General features: G+C 39.7%; 1 protein-coding gene and 1 long non-coding RNA gene across 2 annotated transcripts in view; one reads left to right on the forward strand and one right to left on the reverse strand.

Annotated features, from left to right (window-relative positions):
* Nucleotides 1-17,784, forward strand: part of LOC115135050 (regulator of G-protein signaling 7) — a 50,754-nt gene that overhangs the window by 20,960 nt on the left and 12,010 nt on the right. The window contains exons 3-7 of the mRNA XM_029669270.2: nt 8,687-8,783; nt 13,047-13,097; nt 15,705-15,811; nt 16,498-16,549; nt 17,016-17,080. Coding sequence (XP_029525130.1) covers nt 8,687-8,783; nt 13,047-13,097; nt 15,705-15,811; nt 16,498-16,549; nt 17,016-17,080 — 372 coding nt within the window. The remainder of the gene's footprint in view (nt 1-8,686; nt 8,784-13,046; nt 13,098-15,704; nt 15,812-16,497; nt 16,550-17,015; nt 17,081-17,784) is intronic.
* On the reverse strand, nt 1,409-2,861 carry LOC115135052 (uncharacterized). The gene is made up of 2 exons (XR_003864441.2): nt 2,779-2,861; nt 1,409-2,497 (listed from the first exon to the last, which is right to left on the reverse strand). It is a non-coding gene; the product is annotated as an uncharacterized LOC115135052 (long non-coding RNA).

Below are 17,784 nucleotides of genomic sequence, written 5' to 3' on the forward strand. Positions count from 1 at the left end.
GGGGTGTTCCCTCTGCTGTTTCCTGAAGTACACAATTATCTCCTTTGTTTTGCTGACATTAAGTGAGAGGTTATTTTCCACCACACTCCGAGGGCCCTCACCTCCTCCCTGTAGGCTGTCTCGTCGTTGTTGGTAATCAAGCCTACCACTGTAGTGTCGTCTGCAAACTTGATGATTGAGTTGGAAGCGTGCATGGCCATGCAGTCGTGGGTGAACAGGGAGTACATGAGAGGGCTGAGAATGCATCCTTGTAGGGCCCCAGTGTTGAGGATCAGCAAATTGAGGATACCGCGAAATTGGAGAGAAAAAGGGGTATAATTTAAAAAAATATATATATATATATATATATATACAAAAAAAAGTAAAAATAATAAATAAAAATGACAAATAATGAAAAAAATCTTTGGAAATATAGTTCAGCAAAAAAATACATTTTAATACAGAACTAAAATAGTTGAATAAAAAAATCTGAAAACAGTAATATTCTACACACACACACATGAAGGTGAGAAATCATTTCTGGTGAAAAAACACAAATGTGACAAATTGGTGGATGTAGCGTTTTGGAAATGAACTCTTCAAATTATGCACCAATAAGCCTGTTATATTCAATGAAGTGCCGTTTAAAGGAAATATTCACCCACTTTGAATGTTGTATTGTATTTGTGCATCCCTGTGCGATGTTCTGTCGAATCCCGGGGTCATTTCATGTTTTCATGTCTATCTGAGATCTTTCCATTCACACAGGCAGAAATACAGGGAGGTGTATTATAATGGTGGTGGGGGAGGGGGGAGAAACCAGCAAAGAAATGAGAAAGCGACCTGGCATAAAACTCCTGCCAGGAATATCTCGCCTGTTAATCAGACAAAATGTCAAACGAGGATAAATGCTGCCGTTTTTCCAGGCAGCAGGCCTACCTCACATCCACGATTCACAGCTCAGCTTCCAATACAGGGATAGGGAATGGCAGGATTCTCCCTGGGGAGGGGTGAGGGGGAGAGAGAATTCAACAATCCCCTGTAGGTATCCTGACATTTGGCTTATTCCCTCTGGACTCCAGCTTCGATCAACCACATCCTGTGAGCCTGGTACAGTAGCCCCAGGGAGTCACAATCCTCTCTTTTTCTCTCTCTTGCTCTCTCTCTTTTTCTCTCTCTCTCTCTCTCTCTCTCTCTCTCTCTCTCTCTCTCTCTCTCTCTCTCTCTCTCTCTCTCTCTCTCTTCTCTCTCTCCCTCTCTCTCTCTCTCTCTCTCTCTCTCTCTCTCTCTCTCTCTCTCTTCTCTCTCCCCTCCCTGAAAGCTCACACGTAGGATAAATGGGGGCAGCATGTTCCAAACGCTTGCCTTTGATGAAAATTCACTGGTTTGAAAATTCAAAGGGATGGGTGATTGACTGTAGAATAGTATAGGCCTTGGTATATTTTTTTATTTGTATTTATTAGGATCCCTATTAGCTGCTGTCAAGGCACTCTTCCTGGGGTACAAACAGGATTAAAACAATTATATCACAACAAAAACACAACAGCCCACATCATCAATAAAACAATACATCATACACTACTTCATTATATTATTGCTCTCTTATTACAAACGTACGATATAAAATGGATAATACTACAATACAACAACATTACAATGTGTGCGTGTGCAAAATCAGATTTTACTGCTAGCTTGAGTTCCATGTAGTCATGGCTCTATGTAGTACTGTGCAATTCCTAGAGTCTGTTCTAGACTTGGGGACTGTGAAGAAACCCATGGTGGCATGGCTTGTGGGGTATGTATGAGCATCTGAGCTGAAAATAATTATTCGAAGCAGAATAGGAACGTTGGTGTCTCCGTCGGCAACCATCTGGAACACAATCTAAATTGAATACAGAGTGAGAACGCTATCGTCAAAACCCTCTTAGAAATCACACCTGTATATTATTAACTGTGAACTGGGGTAGAACGTTCAAGACATGTCGCTCTTTCACTCATTGTCTGTCCACTTCAGGATGTTGTGTAAGTTCATGTTGTCAATTCAAATGGCACTTTTTAGGGGCCAGAGGGGAAACGCTGTGTCGAATGAGGGAGAGTTACAAAAGGAGACAAAAGAAGAAAAGAAGAGTTGAATTGCTGTGTCCACTGGGTTAGATGAATTGTTGTGCCCACTGGGTTAGAATGTACTATTCATTTTATGGTCCATTACAGTGTCTTCAAAGGGAAAATACAATGACAATGACGTTATGATAATGATATCGTTTACTGATGTGGGCGAATGTTGCTTGTTCTTCCTCATGTTTGTTGTGGCATAACTCTTCTACAAATGGATAGTTCCCTGAATTGGTGTGACAAAACAGAAGCCTCTGGAAGTGAGCCTCTCATTTGCATGGCTAAGCGTCTCTTATCCGGGCACCATTTGTACTCAGGCATCTGCTCTTCATGTTCTTTAGCCCCGTCCTGCTGTGAGCCAGAATGCAGCCTCTTCAGCATGACTGTGCTCCAGGTTTACTAGTACCTACAAAAGGGAGGAAGAGAGAGAACCAAATACTGCCAGTCATGTGTATGACTGTATTTACAGTTCCAGTTACAAAACCAAACTCCCTTCTCCTCCCAGTTTTCCCGGTACAGGGGCTCTCCTTCACAGGACCTAAGTATCCTCCCACTCCCTCTCTGTCTCCTGTTAACGACGGGCAAACTGTGATGTCGTTGCAGTACTACGTCTTCCGATGTTGCCTTAGTAACAAAGAGACATAGACGGAGAGTGGTACTTAAAATTCACGTCATTCTTGCACTAACCTTGTCTCTAGGAGGTCAATAACTTCTCCCTCCTGACCTGAAGGTACTGGCCATTTCAATGTCTGTCTGCCATGTGTTAATATTACACTGTGCCAGTTTATGGGGGAGGGGGATTGGGGGTGGGAGGGGAGGGTTTCTTGGAGAGGCAGTAGTGTATTTTTGGCACTTGGCATCATTGCTTTTCTATCTTTATTAGTTGCAGAGGCAGAGCAATATCAATATCTGTGTAACCAGATACTTCACTCAGAATACCCAGTTTAGATGATGAAACAGTAGGCTATGGCAATGCAGAGCGAATATTTTATGATGACAGCTTCATGTGTAAATGTAATTGATATTAAATCTGAAGATGTCCGTTATAGCATTGGGACATTATAACATGTCATATATTTCTATTTACTTCATATTTGGAAAAGTTGGACACTGAGTGGCATTATGGAATATGCTGAATGAAGCTCATCGGTCGATTGATAGACATACAGAATATTATTGTGACACATGCAGGGTATGCAAATATGATGATCAAAGTAGTTGATTGGTTTTCTATTTTTCAATAATTTATCATTTGTGTTTTTTGATGATGCCTCTCTCTCAAACAGTAAGCTCATATCACTATGTTTGACGGTTCTCTGCAAGAAGGATGAGTTTTAAGCCTGATATGTTTCCAAGTTAATTATCCTGTTGAAATGAGGTGAAAATGGTTACTAAAATGTGGGGGATTGAATCTAGAAAGATATCTTATGAATAAAGACCATTTTAATATCTTAGTTCAGCACACCTTTATAACATTGGCTATTAAATTAATAATATATTTCTCCATATAATTTACACTATATGAGGTTGAATGTACATTTTTTTCATTAACAAGGGCATGGATGGATTTAGCTGATAAAGCCACCGAGTCAGAGAATTGATCTATTCACATTTGACTCTATTCTCTAGATCTGTTCATATATGGCATGTACATTTGAATGAGGATCTCAAACAAGCCTATATTCTGTTTTTGCCTAAGGCATGAGGAGAACATTGTGTTTTTGGAATGAGTCCATATTATGCAAACGCATCACACTGTTCAACACTGTGTTTCTTATTTGCTTGTCGACATAACTGTGTTTTCACTCAAAATGCCACAAATCATGCCCGAGGACTGTGAGCAATTCTCTGTGTAGTGGATGATTTAAAAATGGAACGGGAAGAGGAAGTGTCCATGACCAATTCTCACTCAAATCTGCATTAAATCTGCCTGTATGCTCCATAATGTGTGGTGTATTTATTGTGCTGTATGTGTGACATGCAACAGTGTTGCCTTTCTAGAACACTGTGATAGAAGTGTGTAGGGTAACTATAACCGTGTAAAAATCTACACTTGTGTCCTCCTCAGATAACACTAGCTGGATAATTCCATTCCCCTCAGGATAAGCAGTTCTTAAAGCCCCATAATACACTAAATGCACAGCTTTCATTCAAAATCTGCAATCATGGTGCTGCAGTATAAAACGTAAATGTTTACAAGATAACACAAACCTGCCACAATAGGCCATTGTCGTTAAATGGGCAATTCATGAAGCTTCTGTAAAGCCCTACAGGAGCAGCAGGCCCACTGTAAGGAAATGAAAAGCTCCTCCATTATTCTCCTCTGTGATGGATGATTGTCCCACTTCCATGCTGGTGATGCTGTAAAAGAAACTCACTCTTTCCTTTCTCTCTCTTTTCCTGGTAGCGAGCAGTTCAAGTGAGTAGATGTATGAAGCAGAGTAAAAAGTTTAGTGCTTCATTAAAAAGTGAATGTTTGTTCTTTTGTCTCAAATGCTCATTGGCGCTCCTTGACAATTCTGAGACACATTATGCACTACAGATGTAGGATCTTCATATGAGCCAGTTTGCTACAACAGGAAAATGATACTGTAACAACAGGAAATGTAAATTATTATGTGGATTATAATTAAGGGGAATTTTTGTGTAGTGGATGAATACATTTTTCATTAGGGCAAATCAAGTCTGAAATGTCAAAGTGGAAATGACAAACTTTTTAAAACTCAAATACAACAAGTTTGCATTTCTAAGCAACAAATGAGTGATCAAATTAAGATTCCACATCTGTGGTTGGAATAGCAAAGTGGTAGCCTTTATTATATTTGGAGCTTTTGTTAGTCATTCCATATTTACATACTTGTGTTCAGAAAACAGGCAATTCGCTGTAGAAAGGCAGCAAGGTGTAGTTCTAGGCATTCAGTACAAGAGAGAAACACTCTTTTTCATGATATGTACTCAGAAAAAAAAATTCAGTGGGAGGGAGAGATTGTGTGAAGTATCGATCATCACTCTGTTATCCTGCCGATTAGCTCAGTGAATCATGTAACTAAGTTCTAAAAAGGTGTCAGGATGTTTCTCAATGTGCCTGCTGTCATTTAGCTACTGTATGGATAATCTATTGGCATTGTGAATACTGGTAGCAGCTGTCTTTTACCTAAGGATCTCTGTTGTCATAGTGACAGTGCTTTGTTAGAGACTTGCTCAGAATGATCTGATGAGAGCTGTTCAGCAAAGCGTTCGATCCTCTGTCTGTCTGGCAGCAGTTGCACCCGTTGAGGAGGGAGGACATACACGTTAGATAGGCATCTCTGTTACCCCATACTCTTTATACTCTATACCTGTGTTCTTTCAGTCCATTACAAGCCAATTACTCAATAGGTTTTGGCTTCAGGGAACTTGAAATAAGGCAAGCACTTTTTGTAAGATTCTCCATTTTCTCAAAAGAGTTGTGACGTGCATGTCTTGGTTGCCCTGGTGAATTGATTTTAATAAGGACTTGTGTGTTTACATATCTATATTTGATGCAGTTGTATTTACTATTCTTGATTACAGAGGTGTCTGCTCTACTCTGTTCCATATTCTATTTCAGTTGAGACATTGGTACATCCTAGGTTGCTGTGCTACTGTGTCCAGCAATTGCAATTATGTGTTATTGTCATCAAATACTTAGGACAACAAAACAGTCCATTGTGACTTCAAATGAAATAATCGCCTTCAGTGGAGGCGGTAAAACATTTAAAAAGTGCAGATAGCTAGTTTATCCTACTGTAACACCCTGCTCAAACAGAGGGGATGCTATGTTAGCTAGCTGGCTAGGACTATCCAACACAACACTGGAACTCTTTCAAGTCAAGGAAAGCTTTTGGTATTACTAATTTATTGCCACCGGGGCCCGCTGGTGTTACTGCTTACTGACTGTACACTAACGCTACTGCATGATTGTAGCGGTTTTACTAATGCGTTAGTTCCATTAGCTATGCTGACTATGACGTTACTTTAGCTAATATGTGGACAACAATGTAGGCTGTGTGTAGCGGTTTGGCTTGGAAAGTTTTTTTCGCCTGGTCACATACAGCTGAGGTGTTGTGCATTGAAGTCCACAAGTGAAGGGAAGAGGTGAGTGGAGGAGAGCGCATAATGTAGATGCGAGAAGGAATACAACGTGGCTGTTATGAAACTGTGAACTGTGTTTATGCGTGATCAGGGGTGTATTCATTCTGCCGATTCTGTTGAAAAATGTATCTTAAACGGAAGCAAATGGAACAAAACGGGTATACATTTGTCCGGTAGAAAATCGCTGTTACATTGAACTGGGTGAATGGAATATGAATGAAAGCCATCCAATATGCTGTAATAGAAATAAGGCCGTCCTCCCTCATCTTAAACTGCACTGACTGCCATTGGACGTATCTGAAGATTGAACACCATTTCTCAGTAAGTACCTCTATTTTAGACTATTGTACAAAGATCCAGTGCTTAGGTAATGGTAACTGAGACTAACATGGCAGTCTCAGCTACTCAGCCACAGCATTTTTGCAAATGTCCACTGTAAGAATAACATTATGGTAATGTTGCTGTGAAGGGAGGCCTTCAGGGGGTGCCTGCCATCTATATCTAGAAGGGGGGCTGAATATGACAGAGTGGAGGTATGAATATTTATTGTTATGTGTTTACCCTTTATTCTATTGGTCAGTAGATAAATCAGTATCATAATCCATATTTCATAAATTGACAGTTTTTTGTATCAGGAATCAAGGTAAGACCCAGGTGCAGACCGTATCGAAGTAACAATGTTTATTACAGCAACAGGGGCAAAGGTACAGGAAGGCAGGTAGGCTCAGGGTCAGGTCAGGCAGAGGTCAGTAATCCAGAGGTGGGGCAAAGGTACAGGAAGGCAGGTAGGCTCAGGGTCAGGTCAGGCAGAGGTCAGTAATCCAGAGGTGGGGCAAAGGTACAGGACGGCAGGCAGGCTCATGGTCAGGGGCAGGCAGAGTGGTCAGGCGGGCGGGTACAGGGTCGGGAGAGGCAGGGGTCAAAAACCAGGAGGACGAGAAAAGAGAGACGGGAAAAGCAGGCGCTGAATACAAAAACGCTGGTTGACGTCACAAACAAGACGACCTGGCAACAGACAAACAGAGAACACATGTATAAATACACAGGGAATAATGGGGAAGATGGGCAACACCTGGAGGGGGGTGGAAGCAATCACAAAGACAGGTGAAACAGATCAGGTTGTGACATATATGCATACTTTCATCATTACACCTTGATCCATTATTCCTAAGTATGTGAATGAATAGGAGATGTAATGTTATTATGTTGTGCTATCATTTGTTCTGTCTTTGTTCCCTCTCTCTCCTCCCTCTTCACAGGTGACGAGCTGTACCTGTGACCAGTGGGAATGGTTTATAGTAGAGTGCTATGGAGTGGGGCTTGCAGGTCTCCTGGGTTCTGGGCCTGGGAGAACATGAGTGAAGGTGTCTCTGCAAGGAGGCCTTCTTATTGTGTTTGTTATTTTCAGTCTGAGGGCCATGTATTTGTAATAAATATCCCTCAAATGTTGCATCAGACAATGTGGTCCTGCGATTCCTTTCATAGATACAGTTTATGAAAATCCCTTCCAGAGGACAGCTGCCAGAAGAAAATATTTACGGAGTGTAGTTGTCAAGATACTGTACAGACTGATGGGGAAAGTCGACGAGGCACAGGGCAGCCAGTCAAATTAACCAAATGCAATCAACGAGGGTTGAAAATTAGCTTTTGTAATCAACACTAACCAACAAACCCTAATGGTTACCAATTAGTTATCCTATATGATACAGTATATGGGAAGTACATTGAAGTCTATAGAGTAGAAATAGAACAGCAGGCATTGCATTGTGTCTGTGTGTGTGTGTGTTTACGTGTGTGTATATGTGTGTGTGTGTCACATTGTTACATTGTATTTATTTATGCCAGAGGGCTACTTTGGGATATCTTTTGGCATCCATCCGTGAAGGCTGACGGATCCGGGCCACGCATCACTTCACTCTGTCCTGTCTGTTTCTGGAATTAGGGCCTTCCGCCAGGGCAGCTGAGCCATAGCAATGCTCCAATCCTGGAGAGTTGCGATGCAGATCTGCCTTTCTGTGGCAGGTCTGTTTTTATCCAGGTTGTCATGTCACATTTCTTTTAGGTTTTAGCTTGAAGGTGTGATTCAGTCATCACAATGTCCTTTTATATTTCTCTGATGTCTTTTTTGTGACATCTTGTTTTGTCCAGTTTTTTTAAGACGCATAGGATGGGGAAATATTAGGCAGACACTTTGCTATTAGGGTTGATAAACTAAATGATCACTAATCCAGTAACATAAACTGACATTGATATGAGAAGTGTCTGGTTGAATCAACGCTGTTTCCATGTCATTTCAACGAAGGGACGTTTAACCAACGTGGAATAGACCTTGAATTGCCGTCTGTGCCCAGTGGGTCACAGAGGCAGAGCTGTGTCACAGAGGCCATTCACAACAGCAGCCTTTTCCGGCCACTTTCCCCAGTCTCCTGACTGTATTTCCACTGATCATTTCTAACATTATGTCTTCTCTCTTTTCTTCCAGATGGAGGACGTAATAGCCCGCATGCAGGATGAGAAGAATGGAATTCCTATCCGCACTGTGAAAAGTTTTTTATCCAAGATTCCAAGTGTTTTTTCAGGTAAACAACTTACCTAAAGCTTGTGTTGTAATATATTGTAAACAGTGAAATGGTAATGCCAGCTAATAAAGTCTTCTGGCTTCTGACTAACTTGGGAGAGCTGTCCGTGGTTGTGAAACCCATACACCTAAACCAGAGATGAAACAGAATACCAAAATGAATCATAATGTTGCAGGGAGCTGTGCAGAGTTCTGAAAAGAGAACCTAGAGTTGAGAAATGACACTCAAAACTGAACACAATGGAAACTTGAAGGCTAGATAGCCTTGTAAATGTGTCTTGTTCTCTTTAATACCTTATGCAAAAGTGGAGCATGCGTATTCCTTTTGCAGGATAGCAAACAACAGATATGAGTTGCCATTATTCAGGAAGTCACTAGTGACCTTCCCTAGAATACGTATACAAGCAGAACAGTTGATGTAATGTGAGTGGTGATCCTGGAACAGTAAAGTACTCTGGAGCCAAGATGAAGTCCATAGAAAAACTAAATGAACAGCACAGCCACAGGATGAATGGAGGAACTGTTTTGTTCAGTCTTATTCAGTGCTGCTCAGCATTCAGTTAAAATGAAATGCCCCCTATTTAGTAGTAGCTGCAGTACAATAGTTTGTTAATTGAGTCACGTATACACTCCCCTCCATATTTATTTAGACAGTGAAGCTACATATTTTAAATACAACTCTACACTCAAGCGTTCGGAATGTAAGATAAAATGTTTGTATGAAGCGACAATACAGAATGTCACCTTTTATTTAGGGTATTTTCATACATACATGCATACATACATACATACATACATGCATGCATACATACATACATACATACATACATACATACATACATACATACATACATACATACATACATACATACATACATACATACATACATACATACATACATACATACATACATACAAATGCCAGCCCGCTTGGAGTTTGCCAAAAGGCCCCTAAAGTGTCTCAGACCATGAGAAACAAGATTCTCTGACTGATAACACCAAGATTGAACCCTTTGGCCTGAATGCCAAGCGTCACCTCTGGAGGAAACCTGGCACCATCCCTACAGTGAAGCATGGTGGTGGCAGCATCATACTGTGGGGATGTTTTTCAGCGGCAGGGACTGGGAGACTAGTCAGGATCAATGTAAAGATGAACAAAGCAAAGTACAGAGACATCCTTTATGAAAACCTGCTCCAGAGCACTCAGGACCTCAGACTAGGGCCAAGGTTCACCTTCCAACAGAATAACGACCCTAAGCACACAGCCAAGACATCGCAGGAATGACTTCAGGAAAAGTCTCTGAATGTCTTTGGTCCAGCCAGAGCCTGGACATGAACCAGATTGAACATTTCTGGAGAGACCTGAAAATAGCTGCGCAGTGACATTCCCCATCCAACCTGACAGAGCTTGAGAGGATCTGCAGAGAAGAATGGGAAAAACTCACCAAATACAGGTGTGCCAAGCTTGTAGCACCAAGAAAACTCAATGCTGTAATCGCTGCCAAAGGTGCTTCAACAAAGTACTGAGTAAAGGGTCTGAATATTTATGTAAATGTGATATTTCTTTTATGATTTAAAAAAATTTATTTGCAAAAATGTATAAAAAACTGTTTTTGTTCAGTCGTTATGGGTTATTGTGTGTATATTGACGAGGATTTAAAAAAAACTATTTAATCCATTTTAGAATAAGGCTGTAACATAACAAAATGTGGTAAAAGTTAATGTGTCTAAATACTTTCCCGAAGGCATACATGCTGTCATAATATTACACTATTTTCAGAATAGCCTTGTAGCGGATTACCTCACACATCTCACCATTTTAACCTCCTAGAAAGTGAGTAATTGCTGAAGGTGTGAATTTTACTGGGTGTATTAATGATGGTAATCCATGATCAATCTTATCTGGATATGCTAATGATAATTGGCTGTTATCTTACAGTTTTCTGTAAATGCTATCAATTTTCAAAACAGTGGACTCAAGACACCGAACTTTGTGGCCTTTTGCAAAACAGTAAATGCATTTGATAAACACATTCATCAAATGAACACAACAGATGCTCTTTTGATGAAAAAAAGATTAACACAAACATTTCTCTTGAGTCTAACCTGACAAAACAGAAAGTAACCCTGTCTTAAAATAAATCCCAGTTGATCAATACATTTTATTGATCAATGATCACATGCAGAATTATGGCCAAATACTCTCCTTTTATGCATAATTCACCCAACAATTTCATACACATCAAACCAAATATCATTCATGTTCAAAAAAGAAAATGGAAAGTAAGCACAGTGTACAGGATCCAATTCTCATCACAACACATGTTCGTGTATTCAATACATAGGCTGGTCTACTCATAGGTTCTTTGACTTTCCATCAGCAAGCAGAAACACAGCGTTAATTCAAACAGTGCTTCCCAAACTGTGGGTCGCGGCAGGGTTAAATGATTTGTGCATTACAACACAAAAAATGTACCTATACACACTTGTAAACATAAACAACACAAAAGCAAATATAAAGTATGTAGAAAAGATACTGGACCTATATTTTTTTTAAATAATAAGAGGATTGCTGAAATAGTAGTGGGCCGGATTCAAACCCATGCTGCAGCATTATATGTGGTCTAGTGGCAGCAGCTAAGACTACAAGACCAACATAGGTCACAATATTTTCTCTTCTGATGAAAACAACGTGTTGATATTCTTTGAACAAACACTTTACAGGGAATTTTGTATTCATTGATGACAATTGTATTTCAAGTTGTGCAAAAGTGGGTCTAAGAAATGCAATCCATGTACAACACCAAGAAAAGGATCAGACATTCCGAAGATGTATTTAAGCGTTTGATCATTATTGTTCTGCTTTGCGTTAGTTTATCCACAGTTTTTAATCCACCTATTTTTCTGAAGTTGTGGTAAGACGTGTCGAGTCCTCAGGAGCTCATCTCAGAGACAGGGGAAGAAAGAGACAGGTGTGGAGAGTCACTCCATCTCTTGGTGACCCCGCTGATCCCTTTTCTTCACTTAATACATTCTGTCCATCTCTTACACCACACCTAGAGAGGAGAGATGGAGAGAGAGACACAGTGATAATAACTTTTCTATCTAAGCCATGTGAAAACCAGTGGTTGAGCTGGGGTGTGAAGATGGCTTGAGGCCAGATGTTGCACTCAATATTGTGGGCTGTTAAGATTTACTTGTAAGATCATTTTTATTTACGTGCACTAATGATGGCTTTAAATCCATTCTAAATATATGGCTCTGATATGTACTAGCCATGTTGTCCTTAGCATTAGTTAGACAGGTTCTGCCATGACTGTTCCAGCCACTATCAGGGGTGTAATTTGTATGAATGAGAACAGAGGTAGGTGGTTTCTAATGGTAATAAAAGCATAGTGTGTTGGACTGCCAATTACCCACCCACATGCTAGGAATTTGCATGTAATTAATGGGCCGACTCTGGTGTATTAAAGGGGCAATCTGCAGTTCAAACAATAACAAAAACAAACATAACACCTGTCACGTTCTGACCTTAGTTCTTTTGTTTTGTCTTTGTTTTAGTATGGTCAGGGCGTGAGTTGGGTGGGTTGTCTATGTTTGTTTTTCTATGAGTTGGTATTTCTGTGTTTGGCCTGGTATGGTTCTCAATCAGAGGCAGCTGTCAATCGTTGTCCCGATTGAATACATACTTGTTTTCACCCTTGATTTGTGGGTGATTATTTTCTGTGTCTGTGTGTTCCACACGGAACTGTTTCGGTTTTTGTTATTTCACATTGTTATTTTGTATTTTTCTGTGGTCTATTAAAAGTATCATGAGCACTTACCACGCTGTGCATTGGTCCTCCGATCCTTCCTACTACTCCTCGTCAGAGGAGGAAGAAGACCGTTACAACACCAATGTTTTGCAAACAAATTAGGGAGGGGGCTGGAGAAATGTAACCACTCTTAAATCCATAGATACAGCTTTGGATGCAAGGACTGTCCGTCAATACTATCCAAATTATAGTTTTAACTATGTTGTGAGAGTATGCAATGTTTATTTAAAATAACATTGTTTACAAACAATGGAGCAAAACAAGCTTATATTTTGGGTTGTGATGGGGTATGACAGTTGAACTAAGCTTATGAGGCATTTATACGTTATATTCTTCAAGAATTAGTGGGTACATATCATTGATATATAAGTCCACAAATAGATATAGCAATCTAGGTGCTGTATACAGTATGCTTTGGGTGTATTTATGTGTGTGGTTTTCCATTCCAGGTTCTGACATTGTACAGTGGATGATCAAAAACCTGAATATTGAAGATCAAGGTAATGCATGCTTATTAGTGTCCTATTATGTCTCCTATTATGTGACACTAGATATGTGAAACAGTGAATCATTCACAGTTAAACTACCGTTCAAACGTTTGGGGTCACTTAGAAATGTCCTTGTTTTTGAAAGAAAAGCACTTTTTTTTTGTCCATTAAAATAACATCAAATTGATCAGAAATACAGTGTAGACATTGTTAATGTTGTAAATGACTATTGTAGCTGGAAATGGCAGATTTATTAATAGAATATCTACATAAGAGTACAGAGGCCCATTATCAGCAACCATCACTCCTGTGTTCCAATGGCACGTTGTGTTAGCTAATCCAAGTTTATCGTTTTAAAAGGCTAATTGATCATTAGAAAACCCTTTTGAAATTATGTTAGCACAGCTTAAACTGTTGTGCTGATTAAAGAAACAATTAAACATTTCTAAGTGATCCCAAACTTTTGAAAGGTAGTCTATGTGACATATCAAAAACCTTGGGACTATAAGGTTCTATATGTGCAAATCATAGTCCTGAGATACTGAAAATCAAAGTTTTCACATCCCAGATCTCAGAATTGTTCTGTAGTGAATTCTTCTCTCATAACCCATTAAAGTCCTCAAATTGAAGATTTCTGACAGTGTTGTTTTTTTTGCTTAAGTGCCGTTATTTCTGGCTAGGCTAGCCTACACCATACTTAGAGGGAGATGGCAAAGACGTGTTCTGATTGGTCCCTCTATATTTGTTCAGGCTTGTGATTGGATCGCAGATAGATAGAACCTAATAGCACCAAGTTAAAAATAAAATCACTTAAAATGTACTTCATAGACATATGAAGAACCATCTAAAGATCAATTATATGTGACTAACACATTTTTGACAAAAACATTATAGTCCCAAGGTCTCGATTCCACCCTTATTCTGGAGAAGTTCCTTTTATGTTGTATCAATTTAACATGTCAATGGCTAATTAGAATCATTGTAACATAGTGGAGAACTTTGTTTCTCTAAAACCTCAGTGTACAGTAGCAGGCTTTTCTAAAGCAATAGATTTTTAAGACATGTATATACTGTAACCTAGTAGATGCTGCCACTTTAGGTCAGGTCACTCAGAGGGAAGCTTTTCAATGGCGGACAAAGGGAGGCAATAGGCATAACCCCTATCACTGATTTAGAGGAGAGCTCGTGTGTGTGTACATTCTGTTGCATGTGTTGGTATGGATGGGTCGATTCCCCCGCATTAGTGACACATTTATCACTTTCTAACACAAAGCTGACTCAATAGTACTTCATAAACCACGCATGGACTCTGGAGCACTGGAGAACTCTCAAAAGGACTGGAGCCAGGGTGAAATACCTGCTCCCATACCTCAGCAGGAAACAGGTTCAGACTGAAAAGGGTAGAGCTCTGAGTGAAACCTTTTGATTGCTTGACTTCAAGGGGTTTGATTGAGGAATCGCACTTTACTGTGTCGTCACTGACAAGGTCTCACAAGAGCAGGAAATTGCACTGAAACACAGTTTCAGCCTGAGAGAATCTTGTTGGAGGCCGCAATGGTCCTGTGAGGAAAGTTTACATTTGGTTACAAATGTTATAGAACACAAATGGACGGTACCAATACACCCATAGCCACATACTAGTACAGAAATGACCTCAAATGAATTATGATCTCCAGTCTGCAGGGTATTTAGGAGGAAGTGTACATTTGAATGGCTCAGCCATTTTAAAGACTATTACAGGGCATACGAGTAGAGTCGGGGTCATAAAGTCAGACAGCTGTACTTTAAGTAGGGAATAACAATTTGAGGATACTCTTCCCAAGCCAGACACTAATTTCTATTCCAGGTTAAGAAATAATATTTTTTATTTTCCTGTTTCATCCTACGGAGCAGCTGTATACTTCTGGGTATACCACAATTTGTGGTAATAAATGCATGATTTAGGGCTATGTGCTAACAATCCAGAAAGTTGTTAAAAGTAAAGAAATATAAACATTGAGTAGACTTAAGTTATTTTGGGTGGGTGAGTAGATTTGTCTTTAATCCTGTTTGATATCCACAGTGTGTGAAGCTCTAACCAGACATTCATTTAGATGAATGTGCAAATCCACTCTCAGAATGCTTGAATATATGCAATCTGTGTGTAGTCTTCTGAAGGGAAGCTATCTGGCTCTTTCTGTAATTGCTATATCTCTACAGTATGTTGCTGTTTCGCTTCAAAACATTGCATCTAACATGCAGACTAACAATCTCACACAAGCACAAAATGCATAAACACACACAAATCCACATGCAAAGACGCAAATACACTTGAAGGGCACTCACATTTATCAGTAAACATGTCTTTAAACATGAATGAGTGATAATTTATTGATGCATAGCTGGGTCTTACATACATTCTAGATACAGAGAAATAGTGATAAAAATAGAATGGGTTTAATTTTACATTAGGAGAGGTGACAAGGGTTTAGCATATGAGGTAAACATCCCCATCGGTTCTATACTGACCTCATTTACCATACCCCGGTGAAGGGGGGAAGTGAGGTGTGTCAAAGGGGACAGTGGGAATATTAGGGGTGTTGTGGTGGAAAATTATAGGATTTTATTTGTGTTGTCCAGTGGAGGCCCTTCACCTGGGGACCCTGATGGCTGCCCACGGCTACTTCTTCCCCATATCAGACCATGTACTCACACTGAAAGACGATGGCACTTTCTACAGGTTTCAGGTACAGTGAATTCATAGGCTGCATAGCTCTTATGTGTACTATAATGTACTCCTACTGTCTACCGTATCTGATCCAATCCATATCAGACCATACATGGAGGACTAGGATTCATATGTCTTTATTGAGCGCTTATCCACAGGGACTTATGGGCTTTATATTTTACAACTAATCCAGTTATATTGCTGGATGTTTTACTGAGGAAATTAAAGTGCCTCGCTCTAGAGAAATAACAGGGATTTTAGTCAGGTGTCTCTGTTTTTAGATCAAGGTGTCTCTTTTCTTAGATCCAGGTGTCTCAGTTCTTAGATCAGTTATTAGATTAAGGTGTCTCAGTTCTTAGATCAATTAGATCCAGGTGTCTCAGTTCTTAGATCAGTTATTAAATCCAGGTGTCTCTGTTATTTGATCAGTTGTTAGCTCAAGGTGTCTCAGTTCTCATATCAGTTCTTAGATCAAGGTGTCTCAGTTCTTAGATCAGTTCTTAGATCAAGGTGTCTCAGTTCTTAGATCAGTTATTAGATCAAGGTGTCTCAGTTCTTAGATCAATTAGACCCAGGTGTCTCAGTTCTTAGATCAGTTATTAGATCCAGGTGTCTCAGTTCTTAGATCAGTTCTTAGATCAAGGTGTCTCAGTTCTTTAGCTGCCTTGTCCCTCACTATTTCCTCCTCACAATCGTTGTTCCCAGACCCCCTACTTCTGGCCGTCAAACTGCTGGGAACCAGAGAATACAGACTATGGTAAGTGTGTCTTAGCAGTAGTGAATAGTTTTACACAATGGAAGGCTGTACAGAGCATTGAATGTAACCATCAACATGATAATATCAAAATGGATTTTATTTGTGTAGCATCTGACATGCAGTACATTGTGGCCCAAATGGCTTTGCAGAAGAAAACAGAACCATCAATGGTGGTTTGTTCATTTCAATGTGTGAATATATGTATTTGTATGTAAGTTGCTACAACCCCTCTAGCCATATAGATAGCCGTTTGCATCCTCAAAGCAGCGATGGATGTTGTTAAGACCATTTTACATGCCACATGGTACTCTGGTTATGGAATGACATCAATGTTGTGGCCTAGACTGCAGCTGATGCAGAAGGGGTTTGGCAAAGTAAAAATGTTATCTGTAAAACAGCATCTGGTCAACAGTAGTTTTCTCTGTTTTCTGATTGATTTGTTCTTCCTCTGTGTTCTGTGCCCCAGCCGTTTACCTCTGCAAAAGAACAATGCAAAACAAAGCTCGTCTGGAGCTGGCAGATTACGAGGCGGTAGGTCTTCTCTCTTCATTGTCATTGTCTCTGTAGTGTGTTAGCACTAGCATCCTTAACACTGATATCAGCCTGTATCTTCATCTCTTTAGTATGTTAGCACTAGCATCTGTAACTTGCCTAGTTTAGTGTTAAGGATGCTAGTGCTAACATACTAAAGAGTTGAAGATACAGGCTGATATCAATGTTAAGGATGCTAGTGCTAACATACTAAAGAGATGAAGATACAGGCTGATATCAATATTTTGTATTTTTTTATTTAACTTTTATTTAAGTAGGCAAGTAAATATGTTAGCACTAGCATCCTTAGCATTGATATCAGCATGTATCTTCATATCATTAGTATGTTAGCACTAGCATCCTTAACACTGATATCAGCCTGTATCTTCATATCTTTAGTATGTTAGCACTAGCATCCTTAACACTGATATCAGCCTGTATCTTCATATCTTTAGTATGTTAGCACTAGCATCCTTAACACTGATATCAGCCTGTATCTTCATATCTTTAGTAGGTTAGCACTAGCATCCTTAACACTGATATCAGCCTGTATCTTCATATCTTTAGTATGTTAGCACTAGCATCCTTAACACTGATATCAGCCTGTATCTTCATATCTTTTAGTATGTTAGCACTAGCATCCTTAACACTGATATCAGCCTGTATCTTCATATCTTTATTATGTTAGCACTAGCATCCTTAAC

This window comes from Oncorhynchus nerka, linkage group LG10 (assembly GCF_034236695.1).
Source record: "Oncorhynchus nerka isolate Pitt River linkage group LG10, Oner_Uvic_2.0, whole genome shotgun sequence".
Taxonomy (NCBI): domain Eukaryota; kingdom Metazoa; phylum Chordata; class Actinopteri; order Salmoniformes; family Salmonidae; genus Oncorhynchus; species Oncorhynchus nerka.